The 21,303-nt window shown below is 48.9% G+C and overlaps 1 protein-coding gene across 4 annotated transcripts in view; it reads left to right on the top strand.

Annotated features, from left to right (window-relative positions):
* The window catches only part of LOC119962883 (calcium uptake protein 3, mitochondrial-like), a 211,743-nt gene that overhangs the window by 127,438 nt on the left and 63,002 nt on the right, over nt 1-21,303 (top strand). For all 4 annotated transcript variants that reach the window (XM_038791113.1, XM_038791114.1, XM_038791115.1 and 1 more), the window contains one exon: nt 8,210-8,304. In XM_038791113.1, coding sequence (XP_038647041.1) covers nt 8,210-8,304 — 95 coding nt within the window. The remainder of the gene's footprint in view (nt 1-8,209; nt 8,305-21,303) is intronic.

The following is a 21,303-nucleotide window of genomic DNA, read 5'->3' as shown; positions in this document are numbered from 1 at the left end:
TCCTCTAGAAACGTATGAAATAGGAGCTGGAGTAGACCATTTGGCCCTTTGAACTTGTTCTACACGATCATGGCTAATCCTTAATCTCAGTACAATAGTCCTGCGCTCTCCCCATTTCTCTTGGTACCTTAAAGATTGGCAGAGAATATCAAAACATCTTCTGTTATCTGGTCCAAAGCATTTTGCACCCTGAGTTAATTGAAGGCAGAGTCCATTAAGGGCAGAGTCAGGAGAATTCATAATGGAGAAGAGCGAAATGGCAGAAAAACTAAATGATTACTTAGCGTCTGTTTTCACTAAGCAACTTTACAGGAAATCTCCCAGATGTCGAGATGTAGAGATCCAAGGGACTAGGGAGAATGTAGAGTTGAATGAAATTACTATAAATAAGAAAATTGTATTGGTGAAATTAATGGGACTGAAAGTTGATAAGTCCCAGGTCCTGATATCATGCATCCTAGAGTGTTAAAAGAGGGTGCTACAGAGATAGAGGATGCACCGGTGAGCATCTTCCAAAATTCTATAGAGCTTGGAATTGTTCCTGAAGATTGGAAGGTAGAAAATGCCACCCCACTATTTAAGAAGGGTGGGAATAGGGCAGCTTGGTAGCACAGTGGTTAGCAAGTCTGCCACACAGCGCTGAGGACCCGGGTTTGATCCCGGCCCCGGGTCACTGGCCGTGTGGTGTTTGCACATTCTCCCCGTGTCTGCGTGGGTCTCACCCCCCACAACCCAAAAATATTTGATGGGTAGGTGAATGGCCACGCTAAATTTCCCCTTAATTGAAAAAAATAATTGGATCCGCTAAATTTATATTTTAAAAAAAAAAGAAGGGTGTAGAGAGAGATTAAGCGGTTGCTAACAGGCAGAAAAACAGAGTAGAGAAAAACGGGTCATTCTCATGTTGGCAAACTGTGGCTAGTGGGGTATTGCAAGGATCAGTACATGGGCCACAGCTGTTCATAATATATATCAATGATTTGGATGTGGGGACCAAAATAATACTTCAATGTTTGCAGATGATACAAAATTAAGCAGGAATATGTGTTGTGAGGAAGATGTAAAACAGCCGCAGGAGGATTTGGACAGGCTTGATGAGTGGCCAAGAACATGGCAGATGGAGTATAATGTGAAAAAATGTGAGATTATCTACTTTGGTAGAAAGAACAGATGTGTAGAGTATTTCCTAACTGGTAAGAAATTAGAAAGTGTACAAAGGGACCTGGGTGTCCTTGTCCACAAGTCATTGAAGGCTAGCATTCAGTTGCAGCTAGCTATCACGAAGGCGAATGGAATGTTAGTCTTTATCGCAAGGTTATTTGAATACTGGCGTAGTGAGGCCTTGCTTCTATTGTATAGAAGCTTGGTTACACCTCATCTGGAGTACTATGTATGGTTTGGTCTCCTTATCTCAGAAAGGATATTATTGCCATAGAGTGAGGGGAACAAAAATTTGCCGGATTGTTCCAGGGATGGTGCAACTGTTGTTTGTATTCTCGAGAGTTTTGAACAATGAGAGGTGATCTCATTAAAACCTATAAAATACTTAAAGGAACAAACAGAGTAGATGCACGCAAGATGTTTCTCTTGGTTGGGGAGTGAAGACCCAGTAGCACATTTTCAAAATAATAATCTTTAGTATTGTCACAATTAGGCTTACATTAACACTGCAATGAAGTTACTGTGAAAATCCCCTAGTCGCCACCCTCCGCCACCTGTTCGGGTACAAATAAGTCTTTTGGGCCTTGTGAGAGGAAACCGGAGCACCCGGAGGAAACCCACGCAGACGCAGGGAGAACGTACAGACTCCACACAGACAGTGACTCAAGCGGGAATTGAACGCGGGACCCAGGCGCTGTGAAGCAAGAGTGCTACCCACTGTGCTATTTGCAGGAGGATGCCACTTAGGATCAAGATGAGGAGAAATTTCTTCAAGAGGGTTGTGAATCTTTGGAATTCTATACCTTAAAGGTCTGTAGAAGCTCAGTCATTGAATATTTAAGGGGCAGGTTGATAGATTTCTGATCAACAGTAGTGTAAAGGGTTATGGTGATCGTGTGTTTAAAGGCATTGAAGTATCAGATCAGCCATGATCATATTGAATGGCGGAACAGGTCAATGTACTGAATCGTCTACTCCAGTTCCTAAGTTCCTAAAATTAAATTATCAGTGCGACTCAAGTAGAATAAATTGACTTCTTGCCAGAGTTATCAAAGTTATCAATTAAATAATACAATTTTAAAGGAGGTAAAGAAGCAGAGATTCCTGAGCTTTCATATATTAAAACTGGGCAGGACAAATTGATGAGACTGTTAGACATATATGGGATCCTTGCCTTACAGAGGCATAAGTTACAAAATCAAGGAAATTAGGTTAGACATTTATAAATCACAGGTTAGGCCTCTGCTAGAATATTGTATTCAATTCTGGGTAATACACCTGAGAAGGGTGTCAGCCTCTTGGAGCAGGTGCAGAAGAGATTTACCAAAGTGGTGATCAGTTGCATGGGGATACTGGTGAAGTTGGGGTTGTTCGCAGCAGAGAAAGTTAACAGAAACCAAATGAAAGTATTCAAATTATGAAGCAGTTGGGTTCCACTGACAAAAGGTTCAAAGACAAAGATTTTTTAAAAATAAATTTAGAGTACTCAATTATTTTTTTTTCCAATTAAGGGGCAATTTAGTGTGGCCAATCCACCTAACCTGCACATCTTTGGGTTGTGGAGGTTGATGTGCTGGGTACTCTGGATCTGTGGAGACTGTGTTTACCTTAGCAGTAGCATAGACAGGCTACCAACACTTGTAATAGTACAACACTATTTTATTAAGCTAAGAACTGTTGAACATACTTGCACTGTGGGTCGACACTATGTTAGATTAACTAAAGACCTATGCCTATCCTGACCAGTCTAAACTGTTAGCACATGGTGAAGGTTTGTACTACTAGCTGCGAGCTCTGTCTGTCTCAGAGGCTGCATCCCGAATGAGCGGGAAAACTAGTGCCCTCTGTCTTTATAGTGAGCGTTCCCTAACTGGTGATTGGCTGCTGTGTTGTGTGTGTTGATTGGTCTTGCAGTGTGTCAGTTAGTGTGTGTCTCTGCACCATTATATACTGATGTGTATATTATGACAGAGGTGAAACACATGCAGACACGGGAAGAATGTGCAAACTCCACATGGACAGTGACCCAGGGCCGAGATTTGAACACGGGTCCTCAGTCCCAGTGCTAACCACTGCGCCGCATGCCACCCCCCCCCCAAAGAGAAAGATTTAAGGAAATTGGCAAAATATCCAATTAAAAATTAGTTGATTTATTTTAATGCTGCTGAGGGGAGTGGTACTAATACTAGCTTTTTCAAAGAATATCATGTACCTCCTTTTCTGAAGTGGACGAACCTGAGCAATTGCTCAATTGTAGTTCAGGGAATTGTGTAATTGTGTGTGCCATTGTGTTGAAAACATGTAAAAGAAAGACTTGCATTGGTATGGCACCGCGGCACAGTAGCTAGCACTGCTGTCTCACAGTGCCAGGAACGCGGGTTCAATTCTGGCTTCAGGCGACTGTGTGGAGGTCTGCACATTCTCCCTGTGTCTGCGTGGATTTCCTCCGGGTGCTCTGGTTTCCTCCCACAGGCCACAGAAGTGCAGGTTAAGTGGATTGCACATGATCAATTGCCCCTTAGTGTCCAGAGACGTGTAGGTTAGGTTAATAATAATAGTCTTTATTGTCACAAGCAGGCTTACATTAAGGGGTTGTTAAGATAGGTGGAGTGTTCTTTCAGGGGTTGGTGCAGACTCTAATGGGCCGAATGGCCTCCTGCACAGTGGGGTTTCTATGATTCTATTTTTTGATATGTAAAGCATGTTCATGATCTGTGGATGTCTCAAACCCCATTTTTAACCAATTAAATACTTTTGAAGTGCAGTCACTGCTGTAATGTCAGAAACATGGCAGCCAATTTTACACACCAGAAACTCCAACAAACAAAAATGTGATAATCAAATAATCTGTTTTTGTGATAGAGGGATTAATAGTGGCCAGGACATTGGGGGTAATTCTCCTGGAGTTTGGACAAAGCCTTCTTCATGAGTCCAACCATGATTCTTTATTCGGAGCTGAAAATGTATAAAGACATTGGAAGAATGATCATCTGTGCCGTAATGGCTCAATTACAGCAGTGAAAACACCACTTTGTTTGTTTCAAAGATATTTTAAAAATATTTTAATTCAAATTTTCAACATTTTTATATATTTTTACAAAAAGTAAGCAAGTAAAAGTACTTAAACAGTCAAAAAAAAACATCACTGACATCCAAAAGAAAAAGTTCATGCAAGCAGCCTTAGAGTAAACCTCCATGATCTAACACTGTTCACTGATTTCTTGCCTGTTTGTTTGCATGTAGCACCCAATTTACACTATTGTGGTGCTCCTTACAATAAAATGAGAGGGAACAGGTAATTTGAGTACTATTGCGTGGCCCCCAAGTCAAGTGCACCTGTACACCAGTTTTGCCCAAGTACTACCTCTCCCCAGAAAAATCCATCCTAACTCTTTATAAAATTCCTCTGGCTCATACTTCTGGGAGGATACAGAGATGAGTGGTTTGGGGCTGGTGGCGAGGTGAGAACCCAGAGTCTCCGGGGAAATGAAGATCCTGCTAAATGTTATGGCAGGACTAAATTATAATTTTCCTTTACATTTCCTGGCCGGTTGCCATGGTGGGGAGAATGCCAGTGGCAGGAAGCCACCGCAGAGGGGCTTATGGGAATGACCTCAAGATGTTTTAAATTCTTACCTGTGGGATTGGCCCATGATGACCTCCATAACTTTTGAATTCTTACCTGTGGGATAGGCCCATGATGACCTCCATAGTTTTTGAATTCTTACCTGTGTGATAGGCCCATGATGACCTCCATACCTTTTGAATTCTTACCTCTTGTGCATCGCTGATTTTAAGTTTCTCTGCTGGTGATGACCGTGTATTCAGCTGCCTGGGCCCTAAGCTCTGGAATGTTCTCCATTGGCCACTCTGCCTCTTTACCTTCCTCCAAGCAAGCAAATATTGGGAAAACTGAAGCCATATTTGTTTTTTGCCTGTGCCACAAATTGCATTCACTTTCCACCAAATCCATCCCTTTCCTTAGCCATTATTTCATGCTGAACCAGCCAGAGCGTTCAGAACCTTGTTGTCCTGTTTGACGTTCAGAGGAGCTTCTGACCTCCTGTTAGTCCATCGCCAAGACCGCCTACTTTCACCCCTGTAGCATCACGCTTTACCTTCCCTGTCTCAGCTCATCTGCTGCTGAAACCCACAACCATGCCTACCTCTGGACTCAACTATTTTAATGCTTAGCTGGCTGACCACCTGCTGTCACCCTCCATTCGCTTAAACTGGTGCAAGGTTCTGCTGCCATATAATTCTAGCCCCTTTCAGCCATTGTCATTGTGCTTTCTAGCCTACATTGCCTCCTGGTCCGAAATACCTTGATTTTTAAATTGACATACTTTATCTTGTGTCCTTCCTTACTCTATAATCTCTGCCCTATAACTCTTGTACCTCCGTACCTTTTGAATTCTTACCTCCTGTGCATCCCCTGTTTAAGTTGCTCTGCTGGTGCGGACTGTGTATTCAGCTGCCAGGGCCACAGAGATGGCACAGTGGTTAGTACTGCTACCTCACAGCGCCAGGGACCCGGGTTTGATTGCGACCTCAAGGAACTGCCTGTGTGGAGTTTGCACATTCTTCCAGTGTCTACATAGGTTTCCTCCGGGTGCTCCGGTTTCCTCCCACAGTCCAACGATGTGAAAGTGAGGTGAATTGGATATGCTAAATTGTCTCTCTTTGGGGTGACAGGGATAGGAAGGTGGATTGGTTAGGGTACTCTTTCAGAGGGTTAGTGCAGACTTGATGGGCCGAATGCCCACCTGCAGTGTAGAGATTCAATGATAAGTTCTGGAATTTTCTCCATTAGCAACTCTGCCTCTCTACTTTGCCCATCTCCTTTAAGATGCTCCTTAAAAACTACCTCATTTTATCAGATCTTTTGTCACTCGTCCTACTATCACTTAGAATCATAGAATGGTTACCACACTGAAGGATGTCATTCTCCCCGTTGTGTCCATGCTGGCTCTCTGCAAGAACAGCTCATCTCGTCTTTATGTGACTGTGTCAAATTTTATTTGCTAACGCTCTAGTGTAGCATTTTGGATTTCTTAACTACTGTAAAGGTGCTTTATAAATGCAAGCTGTTGCTGGGGGATGGGAAGTTGGATTGCAGGGTAGGGCTCGGTTTGGGGCGGGGGGTTGCGGTGGGTGAATGAAGTAATTGATCATGATGTACTAAAGAGAGGCCACATTCTGATGAACAGAGTCCATAAAGTAGCTTGTAAGATTGAAGGAGCACGACTGCTCCTGACTCAGTGCTATATAAAAAAAACACTTACTTTCTGGAGTTAGGAGCTTCCTCCTCCATTTCACTGTCTGGTTTCCCAAACCCAGGATAGTGCGGACAGAAGCAGTTGAATTTAAATTTGGCTCCCAGTTACGCTATGGAAGCCTAATTTAAATGTGATAATGAAGTGTCCTGCATCTCCAAAAAGGCACACTCTGATGGGACATGACTGGCTGTATAAAAATGATAACAAACTGATATGCTACTGTCAAAAGGTGGGGGGGGGGGGAGGGGTTTAGAGGGAGCTTTATTTTTCTTGTAGTAACAAAAATTTATTTTAGTTGACTTTGTAATAAGTATTTGGGCCATTTTATATTATTCCTAATTTTCCTCATTGGTGTAGTATATTTCCTATTTTTGTACCCATTTTTGTTTTTGTTTTCTGTTAGCTTCATATAATAATTATGTGTTAGCTTTCACGCAGATTTTCACTATATCGTAGTTTTGTTTCTTGGTTTTTCATATTTTTCTGTCAGCAATTTTTGGTTTTAAATTATAATAGAATCATAGAATGATTGCAGCACAACAGAATATCATTCAGCCCACCATGCCTGTGACTCTTCATTGGTAGAGCTCTGCAATTAGTACCACATTGCTGTTTTCCTCTATGACCATGTGATTTTTTTTCCCCTTTCATGTATTTATCCCAATCTCTTTTGAAAGATGCAGTAGAATATACTGCCACTACTCTTTCAGGCAGTGCCTTCCAGATCGCAACAAAAAAATTAGCATAAAAAAAGTTTACTTATGTAGTTTCTGGTTCTTCAGCAAGTCACAAATCTGTGACCTCTGGTTATCAACCCTTCTGCTGCAGGCAACAGTTTATTTTTAGTTACTCTTTCAAGACCGTGAATTTTGAAATCTTCTTTGTTCTTAAGGAGAACAACCCAAGCCTCTGCAGTTTCACCACAAAACTCAAGTCCCTCATCCCTAGTACCATTCTAGTAAATCTCTCCTGCATCCTCTCCAAGTACTTGATGCTTTTACTAAATTGCAGTGCGCAGTATTGAACACAATGGTGTAGCTGAGCTCTAACCAGTGCGTTCTAAATATTTAGCATCATTTGATCATGATTTTCCATTTGTGCCAGGCATAATACACTTAGTTGCTAATGATGGAAAATAGGTGGGGATTGGTAAACCTCCCATTTAATACATTTGCAAAAATATTTTTTGAGAAAACAAGGTGTATAGTAGATAGCAACAAGCTTGAAAAACGTGTAGGAACTAAATCAAGAATTAATAGGTAACTTTAAATAGACTATAAAAAGGTAGATTGAAGGAAGAATCGAAGACTGAACAAGGTAAGAAATTGCAGGAAGAGATTGCAGTATTTGAAAGAATAAATTAGAGTAACAATCTTGTTACATACTGGGAGTGCGGCGGGAGGAGGAGAACACATAAGCAGATATATTTGAAGCTTGGACTACAAGAGGGCGAGTTCGGAGGAACAATGGCCATAGTATCAATAAAATAGAGAAAGACAAAAACTATGAGCCAGATTGGACACTGGTGATAGAGAAGAGATAGGGGAGGTGCTAGATAGAGAGTCAACTAGTTATTAATGCAATATTTTGAAGAATGTATTTGCTTAATAAAGTTAAAAGTTGTTGAGAGGAAGTGTTTGGCTTGAAAGAGGAAATTCTGATTCCAACAAGGAGCTGTAGAATATAAATTTACAAATGGATGAATATGAAAACCTGACACCTTTTAAAGCATCTGATGTGACTACTGTTTTTTGTTTATTTTGCTCCAGCGTGCAGAGGAAAATTTCCTTGTAGATACTACACTCCTTGTACATTTTTTTGGAAGAAAAGGCAAGGCTGAGCTGAATTTTGATGACTTTTACAAGTAAGTCATAAATTGAAATCCTCCTTGTGTAAATTTAATTGTACTTGCAATTTGTTAAGTGATTAACCAGCTTCCAGATATGTGGAATATATTCAGCATACTTATGGATGTTTTGCTGATTTTTAAGTACTTTTATTTTTAAAATTCTCAGAGTAAGACTTCTGGGTCACAAATATGAAGAAGTTAAGAGTAGATAAAAATATGTATTTGTAACCGTATAAAATGGTACATAGATGCTGTTGTTACTGTGATCACTTTAATGATCACTGTGATAAGCGAAACCTTGGAAACAAATGATCGATTTTCGTGATCAGTTTCAGTAATAACAAACTCTGACAGCTTTGCCATTGTTGTCACTGCAAAATCTGAGCCATGACTGTCGTGTTCCGTGATCTTGTCTCTGTAAGGATTTTACAGAACTGCTGGTGACTTAATTAGAATGATGATTTATTGATGTACAAGTGGTAAAATAACAATCAGAATTGCTATACCGACCAAGTTGTTACATTACTAATTTTCCTCTGCACGCTGGAGCAAAATCAACAAAAAACAGCAGTCACATCCTGGAACTGCCCTTATGTGCGACTGTCCTGATGTACGCCTTACAACCTTCTGCTGATAGCTGGATGTCACATGACTGATTTTTGATGCCACCTGCTGGTAGGAGGTCGCACTACTGAGTGCATGGAATATTACTTACAGGCATATCACCACAATGACCACTTAAATTTAGAAGAGTTAGCTTTCCTATTCGTAGAGCTAGAAACTCCATCATCAAGAGGCATGAAAAATAGATTTCATATAAGTTGCAAGATAGCTTTTGCAACCAACAAAAATTATTGGCTATTGAACAGGCAGAATGGCCATAATTGATGTTTCTCTAGCTACTTTAGTAGAAAATTTTGACATTCCAAAGAGAGATCAATGTGATCCAAGATAGCTTGGACTGATCAAGACAGTAGACAGAACTTTCACAAGGAAGCATGATAGTAAAATGACTGAATCAAGATGCAGGACCTGCTCTGATGGAAGGGGAAGGATTTAGTGTAAAACCTAACAAACCAGTTAAAATTAACCCTGATATCCCTTAATGCAATCATGAATGTTGATGTGCATGAAGCTATTTAATTCATCTGTGTCTTTAACAATCCAAAATGAATCCTACTGTTCTCTGTACTGTATCTTCATGTCAATATATACATAGCACTGTCTTCATATTATTTACTTTTGTGCCTTAAAAGATGTATTCATGTCTGCCCATAGCAAAGAATTGTTTACTTTAAAATCCTCAGGAGAGAGCTTTTTACCAACATTCCTCATTTCTCTCTGTGAATGACCTATTGTCACTGACTCGCAAGCCAGAAGAAATAGTTTCCTTAACTGTCCCATCAAAATCCTTTGCAATCTCAAATCTCTTACTTTCACAAGACAAAGTGTAGATTAATTCCTGTCTCCCCTCATAACGGAAATTTTAGATTTCTGATATAATTTCACTTACTTTTCAGCAAAATGTGACAGGGTGTGATTTGTTACAGGTTACTTTGGAAAAGCTAGGAATGAGACGGTGTTCAAAAAAGTTAGTATTAGCTTCAAAATTGAGACTCCCCCCTTGGGCGGAACCTTACCAAAAAATGGCAAAACGTCAGTCCCGGCGAGAAAAACCGAGTAATGGGATTTCTCACGGAATCTTATGCCTCTTAAAGAAAAGTTTTCTCCCCATGAGAATCACGCCGCACTCTTGCCGCCCTCCCTCTAATCCACTTGCCCTGGGGAAACTTAATCACTGGGGAGCTCCATATAAATGCTTCTCCTAAGGATAAGCTGGCACCCCTGATGGTGGGGATGTTTGAGGAGGCGATAGTGGAGAGGGTGTTGCCACAAACCTTGGGGCAGGCATCAATTTCCCTGTTGCTTAAAACAGATAAGGACCCGACGGAGTGTGGGTCGTATAGGCCCATATCACTTTTAAAACGTGGACGCAAAAGTGTTGCCGATGGTACTGGCGGGTAGGCTGGAGGAGTGCCCCCCAAAGGTGATAGGTGAAGATCAGACGGAGTTCATGAGAGGGAGACAGCCGTTTTCAAATGTTAGAGTATTGAATGTAGTTATGGCATCGGCGGAGGAGAAGGAAACAGGTGGTTGTGGCATTAGACGCTGAGAAGACGTTTGACCGGGTAGAATGGGGGGGACTTGATGGCAGTTCTGGAGCGGTTTGGGATTTGACCAAGATTTGTGGATTGAGTAAAGCTCCTATATAAGGAGCTGAGGGCGAGTGTCCGCACAAATAACATCAGCTCGAGATACTTTTCACTCCACCATGGGACTAGGCAGGGATGTCCTATGTCCCCCCTGCTGTTTGCACTTGCGATTGAGCCATTGGCCATCGCATTAAGAAGTTTGGGGGTATGGAAAGGAATAGTGTGGGGGGGGGGGGGGGGCGGGCAGAGCATAGGGTGTCCTTATATGCCGATGATTTGCCGTTATACGTGTCGGAACCGACTGTGTCAATAGGGGGAATATTGGAGCTGCTTCGGGTGTTTGGGTCTTTCTCGGGGTAAAAACTAAATCCAGACAAGAGTGAGTATTCTGTGGTGTCTCGGCCGGGTGTGGGGGCAGGAGTGGGGGGGGGCTGCCATTCCGATGGGCAGAGACTCACTTTAGATATCTGGGGGTGCAGGTTGCCGGGATAGGGGGGGCTCCGCAGGTGCAACATTTCTAGTTCGGTGGGGAGAGTAAATGCTGATGTGGCAAGGTGGGATGGTCTCCCTCTGTCACTGGCGGGTCAGGTATAGGCAGTTAAAATGAATGTGTTGCCGCGATTTCTGTTTATTTTCCAATGCCTGCCGATTTTCCTGCCAATGGCATTTTTCAGAGAGATTGAACGAATGATTACCTCATTCATATGGGGAGGGAAGGTCACCAGAGTCAGAAAGGTGGTGCGACAAAGGGGAAGGCAGGCAGGGGGTTTAGGTCATCCGAACCTGATGTATTATTTTATTTTTTTAAAAATAATTTTTATTCACATTTTCACAAAATATCAATAACAGAAAATATTAAGAACGTGTATGCAACAAAGAAGAAATAAATTAACGTCCGTCATTAGAAATGAACAAATATACACGCCCCCCCCCCCCCCCCCCCCCCCCCCCCCCCCCCCCGGGTTGCTGCTGCCGGCCTTATTTCTACCGTTCTGCCAGGAAATCTAGGAATGGTTGCCACCTCCTGAAAAACCCCCGCACTGATCCCCTTAGGGCAAATTTCACCCTCTCCAATTTAATAAACACCGCCATATCGTTGACCCAGGCCTCCACGCTTGGGGGCCTCGCATCCTTCCACTGAAGAAGAATCCTCTGCCGGGCTACTAGGGACGCAAAGGCCAGAACACTGACCTCTTTCGCCTCCTGCACTCCCGGCTCCACTGCAACCCCAAAAGTTGCGAGTTCCCAGCCTGGATTGACCCTGGATCCTACCACCCTCGACACCGTCCTTGCTACGCCCTTCCAAAATTCCCCCAGCGCTGGGCATGCCCAGAACATATGGGCATGGTTTGCTGGGCTCCCTGAGCACCTAATACACCTGTCCTCGCTCCCAAAAAAACTGGCTCATCCTTGTCCCGGTCATGTGAGCCCAATGCAGCACCTTAAACTGTATGAGGCTAAGCCTCGCACGAGAAGAGGAGGAGTTCACCCTTCCTAGGGCGTTCGCCCACGTCCCCTCCTCAATCTCCTCACACAGCTCCTCCACCCATTTACCCTTCAGCTCCTCCACCGAGGCCTCGTCTACCTCCTGCATCACTTGGTGCGTTGCCGAGATCCTCCCCTCTCCGACCCACACCCCCGAGAGCACCCTGTCCTGAACCCCACGCGGCGGCAGCAGAGGGAACTCCGCCACCTGCCGCCTGACAAACGCCCTTACCTGCATGTACCTAAAGGTGTTCCCCGGGGGGAGCCCGAACTTCCCTTCCAGCTCACCCAGGCTCGCAAACTTCCCGTCGACAAACAGGTCCATCAACCTCCTAACACCTGCCCTGTGCCAACTCAGGAACCCGCCATCAATTCTCCCCGTGACAAACCGGTGGTTCCTCCATATCGGGGACCCCATCGAGGCCCCCACCTCCCCCCTGTGCCGTCTCCATTGCCCTCAAATTTTGTGGGTAGCCGCCACCACCGGGCTCGTGGTATACCTCGTTGGAGGGAGCGGCAGCAGCGCCGTTACCAGCGTCTCCAAGCTCGTGCCCACACAGGACGCATCTCCATCCTCTTCCATGCTGCCCCTTCCCTGTCCATTACCCACTTATGCACCATCGCTGCATTGGCAGCCCAATAATACCCACAGAGGTTGGGCAGCGCCAGCTCCCCCCTATCCCTGCCCCGCTCCAAGAACACCCTTCTCACCCTTGCGGTCCCGTGCGCCCACACAAACCCCGTAATGCTCCTGTTAACCCGCCTGAAAAAGGCCTTCGGGATAAGGATGGGGAGGCACTGGAACAGGAACAGAAATCTCGGGAGCACCGTCATCTTGACTGATTGCACCCTACCCCCCAGAGACAGTGGCAACATGTCCCATCTCTTGAACTCCTCCTCCATTTGCTCCACCAGCCTTGTGAGGTTAAGCTTATGCAAGGCCCCCCAGCTCCTGGCCACCTGGACCCCCAAGTACCTGAAGCTCCTCTCCGCCCTTTTTAGTGGGAGCCTACCAATCCCCCCCCTCCTGGTCCCCCGGGTATACAACGAACAGCTCGTTCTTCCCCAAGTTGAGCTTGTACCCTGAGAAACCCCCAAATTCCCTGAGAATCCTCATCACCTCCGGCATTCCCCCCACCGGGTCCGCCACGTATAACAATAAGTCATCCGCATAGAGCGACACTCGGTGTTCCTCCCCACCTCGCACCAGCCCCCTCCAGTTCCTCGACTCCCTCAGCGCCATGGCCAGGGGTTCAATTGCCAGCGCAAAAAGCAGGGGGGACAAGGGACACGCCTGCCTCGTCCCTCGGTATAACTGAAAATACTCCGACCTCCTATTCGTGGCCACACTCGCCATCGGGGCCTCATATAACAGCCTCACCCACCTGACAAACCCCTCCCCAAACCCGAACCTTTCCAGTACCTCCCACAAGTACCCCCACTCAACCCTATCGAAGGCCTTCTCCGCGTCCAACGCCACCACTATCTCCGCCTCCCCTTCTACCGCTGGCATCATTATAACATTCAAGAGCCTCCGTATGTTAGTGTTCAGCTGCCTCCCCTTCACGAACCCCGTTTGATCCTCGTGGATAACCTGCGGCACAAGGTCCTCTATCCTCATGGCTAAAACCTTCGGCAACAGCTTAGCATCTACATTTAAGAGTGAGATCGGACTGTATGACCCACACTGCAGGGGATCCTTGTCCCGCTTAAGGATCAAGGAAATCAGCGCCCGAGACATCGTCGGAGGCAGAGCCCCCCCTTCCCTTGCCTCGTTGAAGGTCCTAACCAACAGGGGGCCCAACAGGTCTGCATACATCTTATAAAATTCGACCGGAAACCCATCCGGCCCCAGCGCCTTCCCCGACTGCATGCTCCCTATCCCTTTCACCAGCTCCTCCACCTGTCTCTCCTCCACCCTCGGGAATTTCAGCCGGTCCAAAAAGCACCCCATCCACCCCTCCTCCGCTGGGGGTTCAGACCGATACAGTTCCTCATAAAAGTCCCTGAAGACCCCATTAATGTCTATCCCCATTCGCACCACATTTCCTCCCCTATCCTTAACTCCACCAATCTCCCTGGCCGCACCCCGCTTGCGGAGCTGGTGCGCCAGCATCCTGCTCGCCTTCTCCCCATATTCATACACCGCTCTCTGTGTCTTCCTCCAGTGAGCTTCAGCGTTTCTGGTGGTCAACAAGTCGAACTCAGCCTGGAGACTACACCGCTCCCTCAGCAGTCCCTCCTCCGGAGCCTTCATGTATCTCCTGTCCACCCTCACCATCTCCCCCACCAACTTCTCCCTCTCTCTCTGCTCTCTCCTCTCCGTGGGCTCGACTAGAAATCAGATCCCCCGCTAAACACCGCCTTCTGCGCCTCCCAGACCATCCCACTCGGACCTCCCCGTTGTCATTGGCCTCCAGGTATCTCTCGATACGTCCTCGAACCCGCCCGCCTGCCTCCTCGTCCGCCAGCAGCCCCACCTCCAAGCGCCAAAGCGGGCGCTGGTCTCTCTCCTCATGTGCCGCATGATACCCGCATTGTCCCAATTCGGGGCGTATACATTGACCACCACCCGCCCCCCCTAGCTGCGTAACCCCTTCCGGAGAGTCAAAGTAGAGCTGGCGGTCCTTATAAGTGACCCAGAGGCGCGTCAGCTGTAACAGGCCAAACTTGACCCCCTTCTTGTGGAGCATTGCCTTCGTCCGATTAAATCCAGCCCTTCTCTTTACCACATCCGCACTCCAGTCCTGGTAGATCCTGATGTCCGCATTCTCCCATTTACCACTCCTCTCCTTCTTCGCCCATCTCAGCACACATTCACGGTCGACGAAGCGGTGAAAATGGACCAGCACCGCCCGAGGCAGCTCGTTTCGCTTGGGTTTCCTCAGCAGCACCCGATGGGCACCCTCCAGCTCCAAGAGACCCTGGAACGACCCTGTGCCCATTATCGAGTTCAGCATCATAGACACATAGGCCCCCAAATCCGAACCTTCCAGCCCCTCTGGGAGGCCTAGAATACGCAGGTTCTTCCGACGGGAGCGGTTCTCCATCTCCTCTATCCTCGCTGACCACTTCTTGTGGAGCGCCTCGTGCGACTCCACCTTCACTGGCAGGCCAAGGAGTTCGTCCTTGCTCTCCGAGGCCTTTTGCCGAAGCTCTCGGATCTCCGCACCCTGAGCCGTCGGGGTCGCCATGAGCTTGTCCAGGGAGGCCTTAAGCGGTTCCAGGATCTCTGCCTTCAGCTCCCTGAAGGAACACTGAAGCAGCTCCTGCTGCTCCCGCACCCACTGCTGCCACGCTGCTGATTCCCTGCCCGCCGCCATCTTGCCTTTCCTGCCTCGCACCTTCCTCTGCTCCAAAGCCGATTTTTTGACCGCTCCGCTCCTGGTCCAGGCCATCCACTGGTAGAGAATCTTAGAGGAAGTGTTCCCACACGGGGAAAAGTCCAACCAGTACCGCTACGGGCCCTTAAAAGAGCCGAAAATAGCGGGAGCTACCGAAAGTGCGGCTTAGCTCCGCATCACCGCAACCGGAAGTCCCCGAACCTGATGTATTATTACTGGGCGGCGTATGCGTGTGGAGAAGATGCGGAGATCGGTCAGAGGGGTTGATTCCCAGTGGGTCAGAATGGAGGAGAGTTTGTGCAGGGGGTCGAGATTGAAGCCATTAGCAACAGCGCCGCTCTCGATGGCCCCGGGGAAATACTCGGGGAGTCCGGTAATAATAGCGCCATTGAGAATTTGGAGACAGTTTCGCCAACACTTTGGGTTGGGGGCAGGGTCAAGGGAAATGCCGATTCGGGGAAACACAAGGGGCGCAATTCTCCACACTCACGACGGTGCGGAGAATAGCGGGGGTCGTAAATTTTTACGGCCACGCTAGTCTGACGCCCTCCCGCTATTCTCCCCCCCCCCCCCCCCCACGCCCGACTCCCGACACGAATCGCTGCCGCCGTTTTTTTACGGCGAGCAGCGATTCTCAGCTGGCCGATGGGCCGAAGTCCAAGCCCTTTACGGCCATTTTTACGAACGGCAAACACACCTGGTCTGGCCGTTCGTAAAAACGGCCGTAAAGTTCGGATCTTGGCAACCATGGCACCGATTGGCACGGCCGTACCACGGCCGTGCCAAGGGTGCCATGGGCCCGCGATCGGTGGGCACCGATCGCGGGCAGCGGGTCCGATTCCCGCGCACTCTTTATCCTTCCGCCGCCCCGCTGTATCAATTTGCGGGGCGGTTGAGGGGCATCCCGGCCCGCGCATGCGCGGGTTTCGCGCAAATGCGCGATGACGTCATGCGCGGGTTGGAGTCTTCCAATCCGCGCATGTGCGGCAGACGTCATGTGTCGCGTCAGCCGTCGCAAACTCTGGCAAGCGGGCTTAACGAAATTCGTTAAGCCCGCGATGCCGGAGTTCACGGCCGCGGCATGCTAGCCCCGACCGGGGACCAGAATCGGTTCCCGGTCGGGAGGGGGGAGGCTGGCGTCAAACCTGCCCGTTTTTGACGCCAGCCTTACGATTTCTCCCAGCTTGGGAGAATCGCGCCCAAGATTTGAGCCAGGGAAGTGGGATGGAAATTTTCGGAAATGGGAGGAGAAGGGGATTAAGACACTAAAACATTTGTTTCTTGGGGGTCGGTTTGCAGGATTGAAGAAGCTGGGAGCGAAGTATGGGCTGGAACACGGGGAAATGTTTAGATACATGCAGGTTCGAGATTTTGCCAGAAAGGAGATACAGAGCTTCCCGGTCGAGCCTACCTCCACATTGCTGGAGGATGTGCTGACGACAGGGGGACGAGAAGGGGGTAGTGTCGGCGGTTTACAGAGCTATTTTGGAAGAGGAGAAGGCACCACTGGACGGAATTAAAGCAAAGTGGGAGGAAGAGTTGGGATAGGATATGGAGGAGGAGTTCTGGTGTGAGGTGCTCCGGAGAGTGAACACCTCCACCTCATGCGCGAGGTTGGGACTGATACAGCTGAAGGTGGTATACAGAGCACACGTCACGAGGACGAGGATGAGCCAATTCTTTGAAGGAGTAGAAGATGTGTGTGTTGACATATTCGTTACTGATTATTGTTTGTTGTTGGTGGGTGTAAATTTGGGAGAAAATGTGAAAAAGGAGGAGAATAAAAATATTTTTTTAAAATAAAAACAAATAAATAAATGCTTCTCCAGCATTGTTTTTTTTTTAAATAATTTTTATTGGAATTTTTTGAAAAATATATATCAACAAAACAATAATAACAATAATAATAATAAACACCCCCCGGCACCCGTAACAACGCATATAACAAACCCCCCCAACCCCAATAAACAACAGAATAAATTAACAATAAGCAAATTAACTTAAACACTATCCCCCTAAACCCCCTTTCCCCCCGGGTTGCTGCTGCTGCTGACGACCTAGTTCCTTATCGTTGAGCCAGAAAGTCGAGGAACGGCTGCCACCTCCGAAAGAACCTTTGTACCGACCCCCTCAGGGCGAACTTGACCCTCTCCAACTTAATGAATCCCGCCATGTCATTAATCCAGGTCTCCACACTCGGAGGTCTCGTATCTTTCCACTGCAGCAAGATCCATCGCCGGGCTACTAGGGACGCAAAGGCCAGGACATCGGCCTCTTTCGCCACCTGCTCTCCTGGCTCCACCCCAACCCCAAATATCGCGAGTCCCCAGCCTGGCTTGACCCTGGATCCCACCACCCTCGACACCGTCCCTGCCACCCCCTTCCAGAACTCCTCCAGTGCCGGGCATGCCCAGAACATATGGGCATGGTTCGCTGGACTCCCCGAACACCTGGCGCACCTGTCTTCGCCCCCAAAGAACCTACTCATCCTAGATCCGGACATGTGGGCCCGGTGCAACACCTTGAACTGGATGAGACTAAGCTTCGCACATGGAGAGGAGTTCACCCTCTCCAGGGCGTCCGCCCATGTCCCCTCCTCAATCTGCTCCCCCAGTTCCACCTCCCACTTAGCCTTCAGCTCCTCTACCGATGCCTCCCCCACCTCCTGCATTACCTGGTAGATGTCAGACACCTTCCCATCCCCGACCCACACCCCCGAAAGCACCCTATCCCTTACCCCCCGCGGGGGCAGCAAAGGGAAACCCCTCCACCTGTCGCCTAGCAAACGCCTTGACCTGAAGGTACCTGAACATATTCCCCGGGGGGAGCTCAAACTTCTCCTCCAGTTCACCAAGGCTCGCGAACCTCCGTCAATAAACAGGTCTCCCAACTTCCTAATGCCACCCCAGGAACCCGCCATCCATGTTCTCTGGGACAAACAGGTGGTTCCCCCGCAGCGGGGCCTCCACCGAGCCCCCCACTTCTCCCCTGTGTCGCCTCCACTGCCCCCAAATTTTGAGGGTAGCCGCCACCACCGGGCTCGTGGTGTACCTCGTTGGAGGGAGCGGCAACGGAGCCATTACCAGTACCTTCAGGCTCGTGTCTCCGCAGGACGCCATCTCCATCCTTTTCCATGCTGCCCTCTCCCCCTCCATTACCCACTTGCATACCATCGAGACATTGGCCGCCCAATAGTACCCAGAGAGGTTGGGCAGCGCCAGTCCCCCTCTATCACTGCCCCGCTCCAAAAAGACCCTCCTTACCCTCGGAGTCCCGTGCGCCCAAACAAATCCCAGAATGCTGCTGTTCACCCTCCTAAAAAAGGCCCTCGGAACGAAAATGGGGAGGCACTGAAACGAAAACAAAAACCTTGGAAGCACCGTCATTTTAACGGACTGTACTCTACCCGCCAACGACAACGGCAGCATGTCCCACTTTTTAAATTCCTCCTCCATCTGCTCCACCAACCTAGTAAAATTGAGCTTGTGCAGAGTCCCCCAGCTCCTAGCCACCTGAACCCCCAGGTACCTAAAACTCCTCACTGCCCTAGAACATAGAACAGTACAGCACAAAACAGGCCCTTCGGCCCTCGATGTTGTGCCGAGCAATGATCACCCTACTCAAACCCACGTATCCACCCTCTACCCGTAACCCAACAACCCCCCCCCACCTTACTTTTTAGGACACTACGGGCAATTTAGCCTGGCCAATCCACCTAACCCGCACATCTTTGGACTGTGGGAGGAAACCGGAGCACCCGGAGGAAACCCATGCACACACTGGGAGGACGTGCAGACTCCGCACAGACAGTGACCCAGCCGGGAACCGAACCTGGGACCCTGGAGCTGTGAAGCATTTATGCTAACCACCATGCTACCGTGCTGCCCTCTTTAGCGGGAGCCTACCAATCCCCTCCTCCTGATCTCCCGGGTGTACGACAAACGGCTCACTCTTGCCCAGGTTCAATTTATATCCCGAGAAACTCCCGAACTCAGCAAGAATCTCCGTCACCTCCGGCATTCCCCCCACCGGGTCTGCTATATACAACAGCAAGTCGTCCGCATACAGCGACACTCGGTGCTCCTCCCCACCTCGCACCAAACCCCTCCACCTCCTCGACTCCCTGAGAGCCATGGCAAGAGGCTCTATTGCCAGCGCAAAAAGCAAGGGGGACAGGGGGCACCCCTGCCTCGTCCCACGGTGGAGCCTGAAGTACTCGGACCTCCTCCCATTTGTCGCTACACTCGCCATCGGGGCCTTGTACAGCAACCTCACCCATGTAATAAACCCCACCCCAAACACGAACCTCTCCAACACCTCCCACAAGTACCCCCACTCAACCCTGTCAAAGGCCTTCTCCGCATCCAATGCCACCACAATCTCCGCCTCTCCATCTGCTTCCGGCATCATTATCACATTTAGCAGCCGTCTGATCTTCATGTATCACCCCCGGCACACAGTCCTCTATTCTAGTGGCCAAGATCTTCGCCAGCAACTTGGCGTCTACATTCAGCAGTGAAATCGGCCTGTATGAACCGCACTGCAAGGGGCCTTATCACACTTCAGGATCAGGGAGATTAGTGCCTGAGACATCGTCGTGGGCAGAACACCCCCCCTCCCACGCCTCGTTAAAGGTCCTGACCAACAGGGGGCCCAGCAGGTCCGCATATTTCTTATAAAATTCAACCGGGAACCCATCCGGTCCCGGCGCCTTCCCCGACTGCATGTGGCCAATCCCACTGACCAGCTCCTCCAACTCGATCGGCGCCCCAGTCCCTCCACCTACTCCTCCTGCACCCTTGGAAATCGGAGCCTGTCCAAAAAATTCTCCATTCCCCCTCCCACCGCCGGCTGCTCCGACCGGTACAGTTCCCTATAGAAGTCCCTAAAGACCTCATTGATCCCTGCCCCCTGCCGCACCACATTCCCATCTCTATCCTTCACTCCACCAATCTCTCTAGCCGCGTCCCGCTTGCGCAGCTGGTGCGCCAGCACCCTGCTCGCCTTCTCTCCATACTCATAGACCGTTCCCTGCGCCTTCCTCCACTGTGTCTCCGCCTTTCTGGTGGTCAATAAATCAAACTTGGCCTGCAAGTTACGCCGTTCCCCCAGCAATCCCTCCTCCGGGGCCTCCTATCCACACTCAACAGCTCCTCCACCAGTCTCTCCCTCTCCCTCCTCTCCCCCCCCCCCCCCCCTCTCCCTATGGGCTCGGATGGAGATCAGCTCCCCCCCTAATCACTGCCTTCAGAGCCTCCCACACCATCCCCACCTGGACCTCCCCAGTACCATTGACCTCGAGGTACCTCTCGATACATCCCCGAACCCTCCTACACACCTCCTCATCAGCCAACAACCCCACGTCCAGACGCCAAAGCGGGCGCTGGTCCCGCGCCTCCCCCATCTCCAGATCCACCCAATGCGGAGCATGGTCCGAAATCGCGATAGCCGAATATTCGGCCTCCTCCACCCTCGGGACCAGTCCCCTGCTCAAAACAAAGAAATCAATGCGGGAATAAACCCTGTGCACATAGGAGAAAAAGGAGTACTCTCGAGCCCTCGGCCTCCCGAACCTCCAGGGATCCACTCCTCCCATCTGGTCTATAAACCCCCTCAATACCTTGGCCGCCGCTGGCCTCCTGCCTGTCCTTGAACTAGAACGATCCAGTAGGGGATCCAGCACCGTATTAATCAAGCCCCCCACCTCCAGGCCAGGAATGCGGCCCAACATACGCCTCATGAAACCAGCATCATCCCAATTTGGGGCGTACACATTAACCAACACCACCCTCTCCCCCTGCAGCTTACCGCTCACCATCACATATTTGCCGCCACTATCAGCCACAACCTCAGACGCCTCAAACGCCACCCTCTTCCCCACAAGGATCGCCACCCCTCGGTTCTTCGAGTCGAGCCCTGAGTGGAAAACCTGCCCCACCACCCCTTCCTCAGACGGACCTGGTCCGCCACCT

Source organism: Scyliorhinus canicula, chromosome 3 (assembly GCF_902713615.1).
Source record: "Scyliorhinus canicula chromosome 3, sScyCan1.1, whole genome shotgun sequence".
Lineage (NCBI taxonomy): Eukaryota > Metazoa > Chordata > Chondrichthyes > Carcharhiniformes > Scyliorhinidae > Scyliorhinus > Scyliorhinus canicula.
This window is presented reverse-complemented; position numbering and strand designations above follow the sequence as displayed.